The sequence below is a fragment of the Ipomoea nil genome, unplaced genomic scaffold (genome assembly GCF_001879475.1).
Source record: "Ipomoea nil cultivar Tokyo-kokei standard unplaced genomic scaffold, Asagao_1.1 scaffold3321, whole genome shotgun sequence".
Classification (NCBI taxonomy): Eukaryota; Viridiplantae; Streptophyta; class Magnoliopsida; order Solanales; family Convolvulaceae; genus Ipomoea; species Ipomoea nil.
The window spans coordinates 6,325,216-6,344,575 of record NW_017619749.1 but is presented as its reverse complement, the minus strand read 5'-3'; the positions used below and the strand labels follow the sequence as shown (position 1 = coordinate 6,344,575).

At 32.5% G+C, this 19,360-nt stretch overlaps 1 protein-coding gene across 1 annotated transcript; it reads left to right on the top strand.

The window, feature by feature from the left end:
* Positions 1-77: 77 nt before the first annotated feature.
* On the top strand, positions 78-12,711 carry LOC109170106 (protein ALWAYS EARLY 3-like). Its single transcript, XM_019319067.1, has 21 exons — positions 78-310; positions 2,139-2,252; positions 2,789-2,884; positions 3,131-3,193; positions 4,239-4,316; positions 4,607-4,781; positions 5,099-5,364; positions 5,450-5,795; positions 6,487-6,564; positions 7,415-7,662; positions 7,751-7,807; positions 8,511-8,822; positions 8,931-9,109; positions 9,193-9,475; positions 10,392-10,619; positions 11,048-11,203; positions 11,379-11,522; positions 11,624-11,842; positions 12,000-12,104; positions 12,187-12,285; positions 12,426-12,711. Exons 2-21 carry the CDS (start codon positions 2,148-2,150, stop codon positions 12,588-12,590), a joined length of 3,402 nt encoding a protein of 1,133 aa, XP_019174612.1. The 5' UTR covers positions 78-310; positions 2,139-2,147; the 3' UTR covers positions 12,591-12,711.
* Positions 12,712-19,360: the final 6,649 nt, after the last annotated feature.

Sequence of the window (19,360 nt, the reverse complement as noted above, 5' to 3'; positions counted from 1 at the left end):
AACCTACCAAAGAGAATACAAAAGAAATAAATTCAAGAATTCAAATTATTATTATATTTCCTTTTAGCTTTAAGCCTTTAATATTGCAAGCAGCCTCGCACACAAAATACAAAAAAATTGAGTTTCGCGGTTACTGCCCCAAAAAATTCATCTTCTTCTCCGCGTCCTACTCGCCCACCAAAAAATCCTCTGTAGCCAATCGCAATTCCGTTTTCTCCAATCGCCTCTGAGCTCCAACTCTGCTCGATCTTCGTTTCCCATGGTGTGAAATCTGAATTCGATTCCGAGGAATTTCCAATTCGGTAAATCGGTAATAGCTCACTAGCTGCGTGTTCAATTTCTCTTATGCGTCTTCGTTTCTGAATTTTCTGTCTTCTCAGTGAGTGTTTTAACTAAAAATAGGAAGACCTATGGGGAAAAGGAAAAAAAAAAAAAGAATAAGAAAATCTTGTGTTGCTATCTTGTTTACAGCGAGCTTGTTCAGATCGGGATTCTGATTTCAGCTGCAAGATTTTTGTGTTATTTTCGTGGCATTTTTCAATTTCTTGGCTGATTAATCTTTTCTTGTCTCAGTGTAGGCATAGATTGGAATGTATTGTTAAATGGTCATATCTAATTTTCGAGCTAGTGGGTTAGTTGGGATTTAGTTTTGAAGCTATGCCCGTAGCTTTAGTTTGGCGTGGGTGTGGTTTTGTAGTTCATGGCCTATCTATGTCGCGGGTGTCTATTGATATTGCGTTTAAATTTTGTGTTATTGCGATGTCATTTCGAGCTGTTTGACAAATTATGTCTTTTATTGAGTTCATCTCGTGGATAAGAGAAATTAGTAGTTGATAAAGGCCCATTTATGGTATATCAGTATTCATGTGCAAAAATGTTGTATAAAATTGGGTTATTGCAAGTATTTTGTTTGGTTTATGTGTCACTTTTAACTGTTTGATGAATTTGTTTGAATTAGGTTCATTTGTATTATGGCCCATAATTATATTTTTTTGAACTGATAAGTTCTATTCATTTAAAGTTGTGAATTCCTGTGTTATGGTAGAGTGTGCTATAAAGATTCATCATAGAGATTCAAATGGTTTGATTATGCATTTGAAAATCAACAACCATTTCATTTCTGGTAGGAAAGTTGTTGAGTTTTTGAGATATTTTGCCCCGACCATATAATTTCTTTTCAATCAAATGTTTGTGAAATAATAACTGTTTTATAGATTAAAGTTAAAGTGTCTTAGGTGTGAGCACTCTTCAAATGATAGAACATGATATAAAGATCCTTCATACAAATGCAAATGGCTTAGTCAGACATCTGAGAACTAACAACCATATCTGGTGGGAAAGTTATTGATTTTGGGAAGTGATTATTTTTAAGTTTTCATGTACTTTTGGTGGCGTAAAATAATGGAGTAAATCCAGGGTAGAGAAAGGACATAATTTTCTCTGGCTATAATTTTCTCTTAATCAAAATTTTATCTATTATTGAAGAAAATCATTGGTTCATCTTGCAAGATACTCCATATAGTTTTCTTCCTTTTTGAGTGCCAATTGGAGTTGGTTATTGACCTCAACTAGTAAGCTCACTTGAGGAGTATGAAGATAGTCTTATTATACTTGTCTATGACATCAGTTGTCTATGGAAGGGGAGTAATAGTGAAGGAGAACTAATCAGTGCCTTGCTATTAGTGGAAAAGGTTGGAGTGTTAGAAATGAAGATTATGGATTAGTAAATAAGATGGTTTTATTATTTATTTATTTATTACATGAGTATTCAACTCATGTAACACCTATTAGTGAAGTGCTCAAAGTTTGACTCTTATGTTTTGGAAATAACCTTTTTTGGAATAGAGATAAGATTGCATACATCACTCCTCAGACCCTTATCAACAGTCTTCTTAACTTTTAATGTTCAGTTGAACTAATGCCACATTTCATAATTTTATAATTAGAGCAAGTTCAAAATCCTTAAACATTTGGAAAATCTGTTATAATATGGTAATATATTATAATGTGGTTATCAAACCAAGTTATTGTAGCTATAATGTCCAACATTGTGTGTGCATGTGTTTTTTTAAATGTATATTTAAGTTCATTTCTACATTAAAGTATTAAACTTTTTTTGTTTCCTCATATTTTTTCAGGATTGAATTATGTCTCCTGCAAGAAAATCAAGGAGTGTCAACAAACGATACTCTTGTGTAAATGAAGTCTCGCCCAACAAAGATGGAGATATGTCTAAAAGAAGCAACCAACGGGTGAGTTTCAATTTTAATTTCTTCTACAGTTCCACACAGTGGATGGCCTTTTCTTCTAAAGAATGCTACAGGCCTACAGCTTATATTTTGACATTTCTGGAAATATTAACTTTCTCTTTATAGATATGCACTTATAGCTGCTCTAGTTACAGGCTTTTATTGGACTAATAAATACTCTGGAATCATAGTAATTTGAGGACTGTATTAAAAAAAATGGAGTACTAAATTAATAATAATTGAAGTGAAGGTCTACAGACTAAAATGAGGATATTACTATATTAGCATGGTCATATTGTATTTGAAGGGTAAAATGTTGGACTAAAAGATTCCTGTTATCCTTGCAATCTCTTCTGAACTTTACATGAATACAACTGTAAAGTTGTTAGTCCCCATCTTATTTCTGATTTTGAATGGATTAACATATTCACTGTATTCATGAATCATGCCTGCCTCAATTGTGAGTGGCTGTGTGCACTTATAACATGATTAACTTCCATCTTAACTTTCTAAGTTACTCATTTCTGGTTTAATTGCAGAAAAGGAAGTTGTCTATGCTGGGCCCTCAGTGGAATAAGGAAGAGCTGGGTCGTTTTTATGATGCATACAGGAAATATGGTAAAGATTGGAAAAAGGTTAGTTTTTAATCTGAATCTTAGTTAAATTTTGCTCTCTTTTAGATTTCGGTATAAGAAAATTGTGGGCCAAACTCAAATTGAGTTTCTGCAAGGATGAAAAGCAATTTTAATAATTCAACTCTCTCTTCCTCTCTTTCTCTGTCTCTTTTGTTTTTTTTTTTTTTTTTTTTTTTTTTTCTTTTTAAATAAATACTGTGGTCAGTATGTGACTATTTCCACTATGTTATTTTATGTGCATTGCAGGTGGCTGCTGCAGTGCGAAACCGATCAGTTGATATGGTGGAGGCACTTTACACCATGAATAGGGTAATGTGTGTGTGTGTTTGTGTTTGTGTTTGTGTTTGTGTTTTTTTTTTTTTTTTTTAAATAAAAATAAAAATGGATTATAAATGACAATGTTTATTTATTTAATTTTTTGTTATTTTGTTCATATGATCTTTTTTACTTGCTAGCTTTATAAAATTGTATAGTTATATGCTTTTGGTTTCGTTAGTATGTGTATATATACATCATGTATGTATACACTATGGGCATATCAGTTTATTTGTTTGCTTTTTGCATAGTGGTCTGCTCTATTATGGTTGTTATACTTACAAGTTTTACATCGCTACTGTAGCATGTGAGCTGCTACTTAGATGAGAAAGAAATGCCTCCATAAGATTTACAGAGTATTTCACTGGAACTACAATAAGGTGTGAGGTGTCTCATAGTCATATGGACACTCTATGCCTTATTCAAAACCTCAAACATCCCAGTATGAACTGATCTCCTGATTTTAATGTAAAAAATCAGACTACCCTTTCTCTGATAGTAAGCGATAGTAATTTAGCAAGCTTATGACCTATCTAGGCAAGAAGGAATTTAAATTAAAAAATCAGACTATCCTTCTCTGATATTTAACATGAACTGACAAAATGTTTTTTGAGCATTAATCATCAAGTAATGCGCATATATATTTTTGCTAGAAACGTCACTATTAAATTTCCCTTTTTGAGTGTTAATTAAGTAATGTTCAGATATACTTTAGCTAGAAAGATCAGTCTTAAATTACTTTTTTTTTTTTTTTTGGGTGTAAACCACGATGTGTTCCGGGTCTTTCTCCATCCATCTTACGGTCCGGGTACACTCGACTAATCCCTGTTCGCTTCGGGAGGCATGGGAGCTGGCCCAAGGGGAATTGTCTCTTGTGGGAATCCAACCTGGGTTATCCCTAGGATCGTCCCCACAAAGAAGCTCCTTTGTCACTTGAGCTACCCCTTTGGGTTGATTACTTTTTAAAAAATGGTTAAGGAGGAATAGGGATATGACCCCTGCATTACCGTTTTGGTAACATGTGCTTCTCTATTTTCAGGCTTACTTATCTCTTCCTGAGGGGACTGCTTCTGTTGTTGGGTTGATTGCAATGATGACTGATCACTATTGCAATTTGGTAAGATACATTAAGTTGTGGATATATTATCTGTAACACCACCAACGCCCCCCTCCCACCCTCTCTCTCTCTCTCTCCCCCTGTTATCTGGATTGCTTATGTGAACAACATTTCCCAGTTAATGGTTTAACCTTATTTGTTTTAAGTCTACACGCATTTGGCTCTTTGTGAATGGGAAAATTTGCAGTCCTTTTTTCGTAGCTTTCTTGTTAGAGAAAGAGCAATAGACGCTACAAGAGGCTCATTAGTTTTCACTTGTGATAATTGTGTTATTGGACTGGGGATGGCAGGCTGGAAGTGATAGTGAACAAGAAAGCAATGAGGGTGCAGGGACATCTCAAAAACCTCAAAAGCGGGCTCGGGGTAAAGTTCAGGCTGGCACTTCTAAAGGTTCTGATTTGCAGCCCCCTACAGTAGCACCAAATTATGGTTGTTTGTCATTATTGAAGAAGAAACGCTCAGGAGGTGCGTTCCTCCTTTCTTTGAGTACCTCAAAAAAGAATTTAGTTTTTGTTTTTAAGCCCACTTGCTGGTACAATATTTCTTATATTGCTTTACATTATGTTTTGTAATACTTGTTCTTGATGAGGAGTTAAGGCATTAAATTTTGAGGACATATATTTCTGTTAAATGTGAATGCCTAATAGCAAATCTTCCTTTTGGTAGCACGATGTTAAACCTTGACTATGCCTTTTTGTTTTGTCATGACCCATGAGTCGTCATCAATGGAACTGCGCTGATGTGTTAGTATTTGTGATGCTTTTTCTGGAATTTTCTTTCAGGGACACGACCTCGTGTTGTTGGGAAAAGGACACCACGGTTTCCAGTATCATATTCTTATGAAAATTTTAATAGTGGAAAGTATTTTTCCTCTAGTAAACAAGGCTTGAAAAGAAAGTTAGATGTTAATGATGATGAAGTTGCTCATGAAATAGCATTAGCTTTAGCTGAAGCTTCACAGAGAGGTGGTTCTCCCCAGGTTTCTCAGACACCAACTCGCCGAACTGATAGTGCTTTATCCACTCCTGCTCGCAATGCTGAAAAGAAGGTAATTATTCAACTTCCACCTGAAGTCTTCTTCAGCATTCTTATGCATACATTCTCAAAATTTACTTAAATTGATTTGTAAACAGCATGTTAATCTGGAAATGGCCAATTCCAAGCTTCTTAGTAGTGAAATGGACGAGGATGAAGGAAGCATGGAAGCTGACACAGGAGAAGTATCCAGGAATAGGACTTTGATGGAAACTGGCAGAACAATGCAGAAGGGCAGAAGACTCTCTGGGAGAAAGTTGGAAATTGATGACACTGGTGACAATCATTTTGATGACATCAAGGAAGCATGTAGTGGTACAGAAGAAGGTTATAGGTTAGGCGCTGTAAGAGGAAAACATGACAAAGAGGTTGCTGGTGAAAGAGTTTCAAGGGCTTCTTCTCTTGGTCTCAGAAAGAGGAGCAAAAAGGTTCTTTTTCAGAGAGGTATGGCAGTTTTCTCAAATGCTTTTCTTCAAAAGAAGTTCCTATGTAATCATACAATCTTTATATGTCCTTTTTACTACTTCATGGGCTTAATTTAGAAATTAGAGTCTAATTAAGAAAAATTGCCATGACCTTAAGTTCTGGTGTGGTGAGAAATGCTATGAATTATCTTGTTCCTAATGTGAAGATATATTGTTGATTTTTGTTAGTTGATGCTAATCCCTGGTTCTTTGTGAGTTTGTGAAGCATATGTTTTACACTTTTGGCAAAAAGACTGTTTCTGTCCTCTGAGAATGTAGGAAAAAAATATTAATTTAGATTAATGGATGTGAAGTTCTCCCTCCGTCCCATTTTCTAAGGGATAGCTGTGTTTGGCATGCTTCTCTAAAAAATCAGATAAGATATGATTTCTTTTCCAAATTTTCCCTTCTAACAAGAGATGAATTGGGAGCCACCTAGAAAAGTTAAAAGCTAGTGGTGTTTACATTAGGAAAGTGGATATAATTTTTGACAAACTAAAAATGAAAGTAGGACAAATAAGAGTGAGAAAGAACCATGTGAATTGTTTATTCTGTAATTCTATTGAAAATTTCAATATTTCATGTTTGGCAATTGAAAAGTTATATTGTGAATAATGTGATAAATATTAAAATACTTCATGCCAATGTTAACTTTTATTTCCTCTATACAGATGAAAGCTCTGCCTTTGATGCTCTACAAACTTTGGCTGATCTATCGCTGATGATGCCAGCCACAGAAAATGAAAATGGTAAGGATGAACATTGCCATCCTTTTAGTTTCTGTGTTTTACACACACACTTCCAATCTGTGACTTGAGATTTTTGTCATGTTCTATATTTGTGCAAGATTCCATTCCAACAATCTTATCTTCAAGGATACTGATACCTGCATGCTTGCATTAATTTGAAAAATGACTATGAATTATTATTATTATTATTATTATTTTTTTGGTGGTGTGACTTTATGAATGTATGTTTCTCAGTGTTGTGTAATACATTTCTCAGCGATTAATGCATTTTATAAAGCTATATGATTTTACACTTAAAACTTTATTTGCTTCTTAAGTATCAGTAAGACGGTAAGTCTGCTATATTGCAATGATAATTTTGAACTGTTAATCATATTAAGTCATTGGTTCAGCCCCTATAAGCTGCCTTTCTGTAAAAAGTGGTAAAGTTGCATTATCTTCTTCTGGATGCTGCATAGTATGGGATCCTAGTGTGTTAGATTTAACCAACTTTAATCATGGTATTGCAATATGCATCAGTGTATCAAAAGGAGGATAGATGATGCGCGTTGAGAAGTTTACCTCATTTTCTGAATTCAATAGCTCTTCCTTTTGAAAGATTTAATTCTTCCTGAAGTTTTTAAGCCTTATACAGTTATGCTTCATGTTTAGATGGGTACAATTATAAACTGAGGCTTCAAATTTTTAGGCTACTGATGCATAATCTTTAAAACTCTTTTCTGAATAATATGGCTAACTTTTTGTGCACTTGCTTTTATGTATTTGAAATCATAGTCCCATCATTTGAATTGTATGGTGCATCTGCAACAGTGTTCTTACTCTTACTCCACTCTTGCTTTCTTTTTCTCAGATTTAATGATGCAGGTCAAAGATGAAAATGATCACATTGATGAATCTGGGACCTTGGAAGCTCTGCCTACAAACCGTCAAAGAGAGAAACGTGGATCATCTGGGGTTAAAACTAAATGGAGTCAGCCGGCCTCAAGACTTGAGGTTGCATCTAGTACAATGCCAAAACATGGAAAAGCTTCAGTTGATACTAGTTCTGTTCCTGAGACAAAGCAGACGAAAAAAACACAGAAGATATTGACATCTAAGGTAAGCTGAATATAATTCTGTCCAGTTTGTTGGATATTTTCGGCAATGTTTTCTGTTGCAGAAAAATAAATCTTTGGGGTCCATGCAGGCAAGAAAAGGTGAAGCTCATCTCACTAATGATATTTCTGAACCTCAAGATTTTGAGGTATGTTTGCTTTGATTGTGTTGATTAAAGACATTTACTGATTTTATTATTATAGTTTATTAGTTTATCTTTATTTCATCTTAAAGGTTGATCAAATTGAGATATCTGATTTAGTTTGTACAAAGGTTGTGTGGCATGTGTAGGGATTAATTCATTCTCCTGCAGCTCCAGTTTTGCTTCAATTATGAACCAGTTATGTTTTGGTTTTCATGTGGAAACATCTCTCTTAAGGAGTGAATGGTGGCAGATATCTGAGATATATTGGTATATAAAATGGACTTTATTTTTTGACAGATCAAAAAAGAAATTTAGAGATCTAAATGGGATAAAGAGTGTTAGGTTTCAATTTGGAGCTTCAAGAACCGGATTGAGTTGTATTTGATCAAATTCTTTTAATCTAGTAAGAGATTATCGGTACTGAACTATATCTCATTTAAGTCATGTTTGGCTAAAATTGGAAGCTAAATAAGATTGTATTGTTATTTAGATTGGAAAGAATAGAGTATAATTGACTCTTTGTTTAAGAGAATGTGAAATACTCCATATATTTTCCTTTTGTACAGAATGTTGGTAATATATTTTATTTCAATTGTCATTTCTTGTATTTGAGTTTTGCACAATATATGCCCATTTCTATGTCTATTAGAAATGCTACTTCTCAAAGTAGTGAACACCAATTTGACACGATTCTCTATTCTTATAGACTAAAGATGCACCAAAGAAGCCAAGCAGCAAGGGTAAAAGATCTTTGCAAAGTTCATCACCTAAATTGATAAAGAACCAAGATCATTCCTCAAGTGCAGATCTAAGAATAGAAAGAAGTGATTCGGCTCAATCGATTGCAGAAGTCCCTGTAGCAAACCAGGTTACCTTGCCTACTAAAGTTAGAAGTAGGCGTAAGATGGGGATCAAGAAACCACAAAAAGAAAAAGATCTGACTTTTCCTGATAGCATTTTGGATAACCACTGCAACTTACCCTTTGCTCCAGTTAATGACAAATTGTTCAATCTTAAGGTTTGCTAAATCATTTTTTCTTTCTCAAGTTGTTCCTTTTACTTTGACTTATTGGCTGCATATGCATTGTTTTAACATTGAATGTTTTCTGTTCAACATGGCATGCAGAAAAAGCTTTCTAGTTGCCTTTCCAATGATCGTGTACGGAGATGGTGTATATATGAGTGGTTCTACAGTGCAATTGATTATCCTTGGTTTGCTAAAAGGGAGTTTGTTGAATACTTGTATCATGTTGGATTAGGACATGTTCCCAGGCTAACTCGTGTTGAATGGGATGTCATAAGAAGGTAGTTATAATTCACTGCAAAGTGTGAACCTTCTATGTGTTTCCTGTGTTGTGGATAATTTTAAGCTTTAAATGTTGATGCAGTTCTCTTGGTAAACCACGGCGATTTTCTGAACAATTTTTGAAGGAGGAAAAGGAAAAGCTTAGTCAATACCGTGAGTTTGTTAGAACACATTACACTGAACTACGTGAGGGTACCAGGGAAGGATTACCCACTGATCTTGCAAGGCCAATATGTGTTGGACAACGCGTCATTGCCATCCACCCTAAAACAAGAGAAGTTCATGACGGAAGTGTGCTGACAGTTGATTATTCTCGGTGCCGGGTTCAGTTTGACCGGCCTGAGCTTGGAGTTGAATTTGTCAATGTAAGACATCTACCAATTATAACAAGAAAATATGCTGCAACTTGTGCTTTATTCTAGTGTGTGTGTGTATTGCGAAATAGTTACTGTAACACAGTGAAACTAATTAGGTTTTTTTTTTTTCCACATGGTCAGAATAAGCTTTAAATGTGAGTTATATTTATCTGTCTAGTTGAATGTGCACCAACAAGAAAAAATGGGGGTGATTCATCTAGGATTTCAGATATGATAGGTTTACCAACTCTCACCCTAGTATGATGGTGGAGTTTCCATTTATTGCACTATCTTCACCAGGCAAGATTTAGATTTTTCTCAGAACAGTGGTGACACTGTATTCACACATTTTAATGAAGAAATTATTCAGTGTATCCATTATCTTTTAGTGACATTCGGTGTATAAATAGATTCTTTCAAAGCTATTTCTGCACTTCTACTTGAAATTTTGTTATTTGACATGTTATAGGCTTGATTCTGCAACCCCATCCATTCTGCCTGGATTTGGTAGATTTTAGAAATATTCTCTTTTTTAGTCCTTACTTGTTCTTATTTGGGCAAGGGAGGATTATATCATGAATCTTGACTCAAGAAGCATTTTAGCCTCATAACTAATCTTCTTCACCCTTGTGATGAATATTCATCACGACATCAATGTATGTTGATTTTCTTTTGAATTACATTTAATTGTTCTAGTTTTTATTGTCTAAAGTTAATATCATCTCACATTCAAGTAACATCCATTGATGCTTGCATAGGTACAGGAGTGGGGTTCATAGTATCCCAACTTGGAGGGAGGGAGGAGGATTATTGTGCTAATCCACTTAATGATATATAGATTCAGTTACAAGTTGCAATAGTATATACTTTTCTCTCTGTTAATATGTGGTATACTAGGGCACTTATTGCAAATCTTCATGCTCAGGATATTGATTGTATGCCTCTAAATCCCAATGAGAACATGCCTACATTGCTCAGAAGGAATGGGCATCATGTGGACAAGTTATTTGAGAACTTCAATGAGCACAAGGTGAATGAGCAAGCAAATGACAGTGTGAAATATGCATCGCGTGACAATCTGGAGAATGGTGATGGTTTCCCTTGTTTGCCTTCATCAACCTATGCAAAAAATAACCTATTAATGCAAACAGAGGTCAGTAGCATTTTATTTTCCTTGCAAGTGACTGACATAGTGAGGACTTCATTAGTTCATTGTATTTGAGTGCTGCCAACTAGAGAAAATATTCTGAAACTTTTATTGCTATTAGTGTAAAGATATTTTTGTTGCATTTGAATACTTGGGCTTGTTGTATGAAGAGAATCAATAATAATCTGGAACAAAGAACTTGTGTCTCAAATGACACTGGACAATGTTTTATCTTAACATGTCAAATATTCCCCTTTTTCTTCTCTGTTAATCACGTGGAAGAGCATGGGGAGAGAGGAATGCTCATGCCAGTCTGAGCTCCTCTCCTGCCATGAATCGAAGATGAGGTTGTATGAGCCTAGTTTCTTGATGAATGAATCTATTATGTGCATCATTCTTTCAATTAATGAGATCAGTTAAACCTTCTATACCAGGTGGATTCAGCAAATGTTGATGGGCATGCAAAAATTGGGTCAAGTGAAATTGCCCAACAGATGTCACATTCTCAACCTGGTACAGTGGGACAGAACCAAGCAAAGGAAGCTGATGTTCAAGCTCTTGCTAAGCTGACTCGTGCTCTTGACAAAAAGGTTTATAGACTTTTTATGTGTCCATCTGCTGCATATGTTAATGACTGTTCTTGATGTTTGTCTCTTACGGATTTTAACTATTCCTATGCGTTATATAGTTGATATATGCATAAAAGACGTTCACATATATATGAGATGTAGAAAATGAGGAAATTGGTTTTACTTGAACATTCAGGAAGCTGTGATTTCTGAGTTGAGGCGTATGAATGATGACGTTTTGGAAAATCAAAAGAGTGGTGACTGCACCCTCAAGGACTCGGAGCCTTTCAAAAAACAATATGCTGCTGTAATTGTACAGTTAAATGAAGTAAATGATCAGGCATGTAGTCCACTTCTGTTAAGTGAGCAGATTGAATTTCTTGCCACTGCACTGCAATTAAGTGTTGAATTTTTTTAATTTTTTTTATATTTGTTTGGCAGGTTTCTTCTGCTTTGTATTGCTTGAGACAGAGGAACACATATCAAGGAAGCATTTCTCTTAATTGGCCTAGGCCAGTTGCTAATTTTGGTGATTCTGGTGGCATAGTGAGCACTTTTGACTGCTACACAAATCAAACTCAGGAACCTGGATCTCATATCAACGAGATTATTGAAAGTTCGAAAATAAAAGCCAGAACTATGGTAGATGCTGCTGTGCAGGTACATAGAAATTTGGCTATTACTTCAAAATACACCTGTCTAATGCATATGTCGCCATAGGTACTATAACTGTGAAGTTGGGAATGGTTCTTTAGTGTAATATGTGTTGGCAAATTATCTTTGTTAACTAGAGTTATGAGTCATATTTTATTGTCAGGCGATGTCATCACTTAATGGAGTGGAGAACAGTACAGGGGATGTTGAGGATGCTATAGATTATCTAAACAATCGCATTCCACTAGATGAATCTTGCTTGCTTACTGTAAGACATTCCACTATTTTGGTGTACAATGGGTGTTTCTTCTCCTTAGGTCCACTAATTTTAATCCACCGAATTACTGCAGATACCTGATTCTAAATTGAAGAATCCTGTGCATGGAAACGAGGCAGACATCCCTTCAGAACTTATTACCCAATGCGTTGCTACACTTCTCATGATCCAGGTAAAATCATCTGGTCATTTTAATAGTATGCAAATAAGATGATTACTTCAACTTCCAAGTCCCCCTCGAACGACTTAGAAACAAACAGAATATGCATCTCGATGTTACTGAGTCTGACCTGGCATTTGTAACAATTGCAGAAATGTACTGAACGGCAGTTTCCTCCAGCTGATGTGGCAAAAATACTGGACTCGGCAGTCGCCAGCTTGCAACCTAGCGGCTCTCACAACCTCCCTCTGTATGCAGAAATAGAGAAGTGCATGGGAATCATAAGAACCCAAATACTGGCGCTAATACCAACCTAGACATACTCTCTGTCTCAGGTCACTTGTTTTTTTAATTTTGTAAATTTGGAATGTAGATATTAAATAAAATAGGTAATTTGTTTGTCTTCAATGATCAGTCATTTGATCTTGTGTGAGTTAATATTTGGTAATTACACTGGTTAGTAGGTGTACATGAGTTTATTATTAGATTAGGTTTTTTTTTTTTTTTTTTTGGCTTGAATAAACCAGTTTGTAGCCATCTAAAACCAAAAATTAAATCCATTCTTGTTTGGTAAGGTTCAATTTAAATTTGCTCTAATTCAAACTTGGTACATAATTAGACTCTTATAAAAAAGAAGCTCACTTTGCTCTAGCCCTCCACTTTGTATTACTTAGCTAAACTTTCTTTGGGACTTGGCAATTTGCATTTTGCATGCAGGTTTTTGTTTTTTCATGATTTAACTAAGCATGGTATCAAAAACATTACTGCAAGTTAATCATAACTAATAATCTGTAAAATAAATCGACTTGGTTGGCGTGAGTGGTTGTGTACTCTCATTCTTTAAGAGAGGTTGGGAGTTTGAACCCCTTTGTATTTTAGTTGGACTGGCTCAGTGTGAATGGAGATTAATTTAAGTATGATACGAGTTTAAAGGTGTCTCTTATAGTTAGGGCCATACAAGGCGTACGGGGTCATGGTATAACTATTGGTAAGTTTAGGTTTGATTTAAATTGGGCCTTTCGGTTTAATTATACCGTATCTGGGATGGGCCCAGTTACGGCATTAGAATTATGAAGTACATTGACAAAATGCGAATAAATCACAACAGAACCAAAAAAAGGTGGGTCCAATTCGGATCCTACAACAAATACAAAAAATCTACACACCGACACATAAAGGGAATTAATTTTTCAAATAATAAGTTAGAAATGAATTGGCCTTTCAAAAAAATTCAATTACATATTTGAATTAGAAAAAGTTTTACATAAATATTTAAGTATTAAAAAGTACAATTACTTTTCTATTTTATTTGTAGATTACTTGTTACTTTTGATTATGTCGATGTAACTTGATGTGGAATATTATTTGTTTATGGATACTGTGTATATTATTTTAATTTTAAAAATATTTTTCTTTACTAAAATTAATTTTAAAAAAGTGCATAGTCATGACGACTCAAGATAAACATCTATGACTATCCAAAAAAGATAATCGTGACTATCGCCATTGGGAAGGATGACATTGGTCCTTGTCCATGGCGGCCTTAGATGAGAATTTTGGTCCCATCTATAAAAACACAAAAAACAAAAAAAAACAAAAAATCTAATTAGTTATGTCAAGTTGTCAACAAATAAAAATCACTACATGTTATCTATAATAATCTACACTTGGGTACCAAATTAACATGTTATCTAATTATTATTTTTTTAGCTCATACTGCATTTGAATGTTCCAAATAGTTCGATATCAAAGCTTATTTGATCATTTTATGATAAACAAGTTTTTTTTAATAAATGTTACAGTACTTTATACTCTTGAAATATATATTATTGCTACACAGTCTACATTGATTAACAAAAATAGGAAAAAATAGAAAAAATAAATAAGTCACTCTTAAATAAAAATCAATGATCAATAAATATGTTGAGGAAGTAAAATATTATAGTATATACAGATGAATTTAAAAAATAGAGTAATACTAGATTACCTCATAATTTTCATTTCTTAGTGTGAAAATATTTTATTTGTTTCTTATATTATATATTTGAATAATATGTATATCTCTTTTTTAAATGTTGGGTGAGATCGATCGTATCACAATAGCAAGTAACTAAAAAAAAAATTATTATCATAAGTCAGATATTACATTGGATGAGATAAAATAAAATAAAACAAAATAAAACATTATTCTTCACGAAAGAGGTGGATCCTAAGTTTTTATGTTTATTTATTTAAAAAAATTACAATATTGAAAATACATTATATTTTTTTTTTTGAAAACAAAATACATTATATATATGACTATAATTAAGAAGGAATTGAATGACTTTTGTAGAATTTCCATTGCTTTTCAATAAAGTCAAATATTTCGTCTGATCGACCACGTCATGAAGATTTGGTCACATTCTATGTGTATGTATGTATGTTTGTTTGTTTTTTTAAATACATATTTTATCTTTTATTTATGTTATAATTATTTGTACATAGTTAATTATATTGCGTGGGGTTCGTTGTATATAATATTTTTACGAAAATCTGAGCTATTGCAGTGAGATTTCTTCGCGAGGAGGCCACCCTTAGTGGCAATTCCATTGGTGACCACGCACATACTTACATCACTCCATGAGTTGGGTGAATCAGTAGCCCCTGTTCATAAAAAATCTATCATAATAGATGTAATTTTCATAGTATGACTTTTAGAGTTCGATTTTATGTTATTGTTTATAATATATCACCTAAGAAACAACTGAGCTGTTTGTGTGGACAATATATATTAATTATTAGTATTATAACAACTAAAACATGTATATTTAAATGGATAAGTATATATGTTAGATACTCAAAAGTGCAACTCAAATTTAAAAGTTGGTTCTTATGCTCTTATTGCTTTTCGTGCGGTCATGCGACTTTGCACCACTATGTATGCACAAATACACTATCAGGAAACAATAGTTACACGACTGCACAGAAAACCATAGTCGCACGAGCTATTGCCCATATATATATATATATATATATATATATATATATATATATATATATAATACAGATGAAATGCGGATGGATGTGCTCAGGTGCGAACGTGGGGTGAGATAGGAAACATTATTGGTCTTGCCAAGATCAACGTTCAAGATTAACAAGGATTTAAAAAAAAACATGGTGGCAATTTGGACTTTTTGCATCTAGGTCAAATTTAAGGTGTGTGATTTTTGTGCTTAAGTCACGTCAGTTGTTGAAACTTAAGGTGTGTCGATTTAAAACTTTAGGTGCGTGATTTTACTTCTTAAGGTGCACTGTACCATTTTTTACAATTTGTTTCTTTAATTGAGGACCATATATATATATATATATATATATATATATATATATATATATATATATATACACATACACACACACTATTAGTATTTATTTTAGTGTTGTTTGTTTGGAATGGCCAAGAATGATGGCATCTTCAAAAGTTATTTCGAGATTCTTTCCTTTAATTAACCTACTTTCAGTTTCCTTTTTATAAGTTTAATTGACTTTGTTATAAATAAATAATATTTTGATTAAAGATTTTGTTTTTTTTCAATACCGAAAGTTGAAAATAAGAAAACCGCATGAACCAATATATCAAAGCATACTAACACATTCAATTGTCAAGAGAAAACAGAGATTATATCATGAAATTAGGGATTGTGCGTGGGGATCATAACTTTTATACCAGAGGTTATCACTTTAATTCTTGCTAACACCCTCTCGGTCAAATTCAATGTACAAATACAATTTATCTCTCGTGTGGAGTCTACACATTCTTAAATAGTAATTGCGAGTTTCCTTATAAAATCACCCAATAAAAGAAAGAAAAGTATACGAAATACAATATGAAATTCACTCTATTATTTCATCTCTCGTAATGCATGTGGCTTGGTAAACAAGTAATTGGCCCCTGATTTGCTCAATAATTTTCAGAAATATTTAATATAAATCAGCTGAAATGAACTTGAAGACAGTCTTAATTGAAAAGTTAATATCCATGTTTCCAGGAAGTTGCCAAGCTTTCATTCAATACTTTTCAAGAAATTTTGGAACCATTTTCATATATATATATATATATATATATATATATATATATATATATATATATATATATATATATATATACACACACACATATACATGTTCACATTGGCCATGTATATAAAGAAATTAAAAAACAGAAATAATGATATATAATAGGAGAAAATGACATATTTAACTCTTTAATAATGAGGATATATAGATATACGCGCGATAGACTTTTTTTTTTTTTTTTGAAAATAATGATTTCATTAATAAAAATCAGCAGACAAAAGTTAACAATAAACGGGGGAGGATAGTCAGACCATATCCTACGATCAGACGCACGGGACTTAATCCCTCCATTGTTAATACCTTACTCTTACTCCTTGAATTTTATTAAAGTGAAACTTATATAATAATTGTATTAATTAACAAAATATAGTAAAAAAAAAGTTATAACCATTGATATCCCGTCCTTACTCTAACTCCACTAGAAATATTATTAAAAAAAAAAAAGTTGAACTTCGTATCACACACAATTTTATTTTATTTTATTTAAGATGTAGGGTAATTCAAAATGCAGGAGTGTGGGATTTTTTTTTTTTTCATTTTTTATTTTTTGGCAGAGAGAGTCTGAATGATATATTGATATTGGGTAGAAAAAGATAAAAATGTGTTGATGAACACAAAAGGCATCCCTACTTGTACCTGTATTACGTAGGCAGAAAGATGCCCTTCCTATATATCTTCCAAAAGATTGTGCTACAATTTATGTCTCGTGCCACCACGCATGAAAGACCCATTAATTATTACTTTAATCATTTTTTTAAATTAAAAATTTCAACAAATATATATATATATATATATATATATATATATATATATAAATGAGAACATAGTCATCCAGTAAAAAAAAAAAAGGACAGATCACAACCGCCTATCAAAATTTATTAAGATTGAGAATTTTAGTTAAAAAAGATATAAAGTGAATTTTATAATTATTGTAAATTTCTAAATTTACAATATTTATAGAATTGACCCATAATAGTTGAAGGGCCTATTTGACCCTTTATCCCTTTAATCAACAACACCCAACTATTGATGAATCGGATCAATGTTAACTTTTTTTACATGAGCATATTCTTATTTAAACCCTCTCATATAGGCCTCATTTAAATGAACGTATTCTTATCTAAACTCTCTCATATAAATCTTCAGTTAAATGAAAAAGTAAATATGCGTACATAATATAATCGCCCCGAGAAGAACTGTTTTAGAAGGAATGAGACCCGACAAAAACTTTGTTGTTCTCAAAAGGGGAGAGGTTACTCCCAATTGCTATGGTGAGAATTGATCCCAGGTCTTTGTTTTCAAATTTACTTCTGTGATTAAATGAACTGTCTATGTGGGTTAAAAAAAACTTACTTCAATGACTGATTTACTATATAGCAAAAAAGTGAATGTTTAAAAATAGAATAAAGGAAGAAATCAGGCTAGATACTGCCCTCCTATACACAGGACAGCATATTCTTTGCACCAAGTCCTTATTCTTTTATTTGGAATAATTAACTACAAATGTTCAAGTTAAGGAGATGAGGAGATCATTTTACATATATAGATACATTTTTTGCATTGTTGTCCTGTTCTTAGCTTCTTACACGTGTTGCTTTAATAATATTAATCTTTATAATTGTTTACATAATATCTAACAACAATACCACCAATAATAATAATAATTTAAAACTCGAAACAACTCCAATGAACTTAATCATATTATTGACTTGATAACTACAAAGTTATGTTACAACTTCGACTATCAACAGAACCGTGATCGAGTATGTGAAGTATAATTCTTATATTAAAATTTTACGAATTTGATTCTTATTCTTACCAACCCTCTTCCAATCGAGACCCTTACATAATTTGCGGGCGAGTGACTAGGGGTTCCCTTTGTCACCTAAAAAGAAAAATATTTGAATAGAGTTGTAGTCATATTATATAGTTTTGTTTTATTTCTAGTATAATGTATTTGGTTAATAAGTATATTTATTTTAATGTGGTGTTGAGTCAACTAATTAATAAATATACAAAATTTTATTACTTGTCAAGTAAATATTATGGGTAAAAGAAAAAGAAAAAGTAACATCAATTTTTTTGAGTGTAAATGTGTAATATGTAATGTCATCGATCTTTTAAAATGATAAATTAAATACGACAATATAATTACATAACCATTATGACAAAATACAATAATAATAATCATTAAAATTATAAGGCTAAACGTCCACATATAACAGAAGAAATCAATATACACATAAAGGTGAGACACAATTCAAGACATCATTATTAACTGGCAAATTATATCTTCAACCGGATCCACCTTACAAGATGAATTTAAATAGATTAAAATAATAATACAATTACATAATAAAAATGACATCAATTATAGTAAATTTATTATTTATATACCAACTATAGTAAATTTATGTACTTCCAAAAATAGTGACTTATGTACCAATATATTTATTTAAAAAAATAATAATATGAGTGTCATTTAAAAATTAACAGACTTCAATTAGAGTTCTTCAATAATATATTTTTTATATATTAATTTTATTTGTGCATAAAAGAAAAAATAAATTAAATATGTAAACTTTTTGGACCAAGCTTCATGGTATAATTATTGATTATTACCCCCTTATATATATATATATATATATATATATATATATATATATATATGATCAGTATGCATAAATGCACCGTAAAGTGTTTGAAAATACATCATTATGTGTGATGCATTTTTTTGGTGTGTGATACATTTTGTGACATTTCATTCGGGTGCATTTTATATATAATTTATTTATTTATTTATTTAAAAGCACGACAATGTAAAATTTTTCATAATTAATTAGTTTAAATATTATTTTATTTTCAGAAGCAAGCTAGGAATGCATGAAGTAATGACAAATAATAATACAGTGGCATTACTTTAATTTGTGAGAAAGTTTGTAGTATGTAGCTATATGAAAGTGCACTAAGG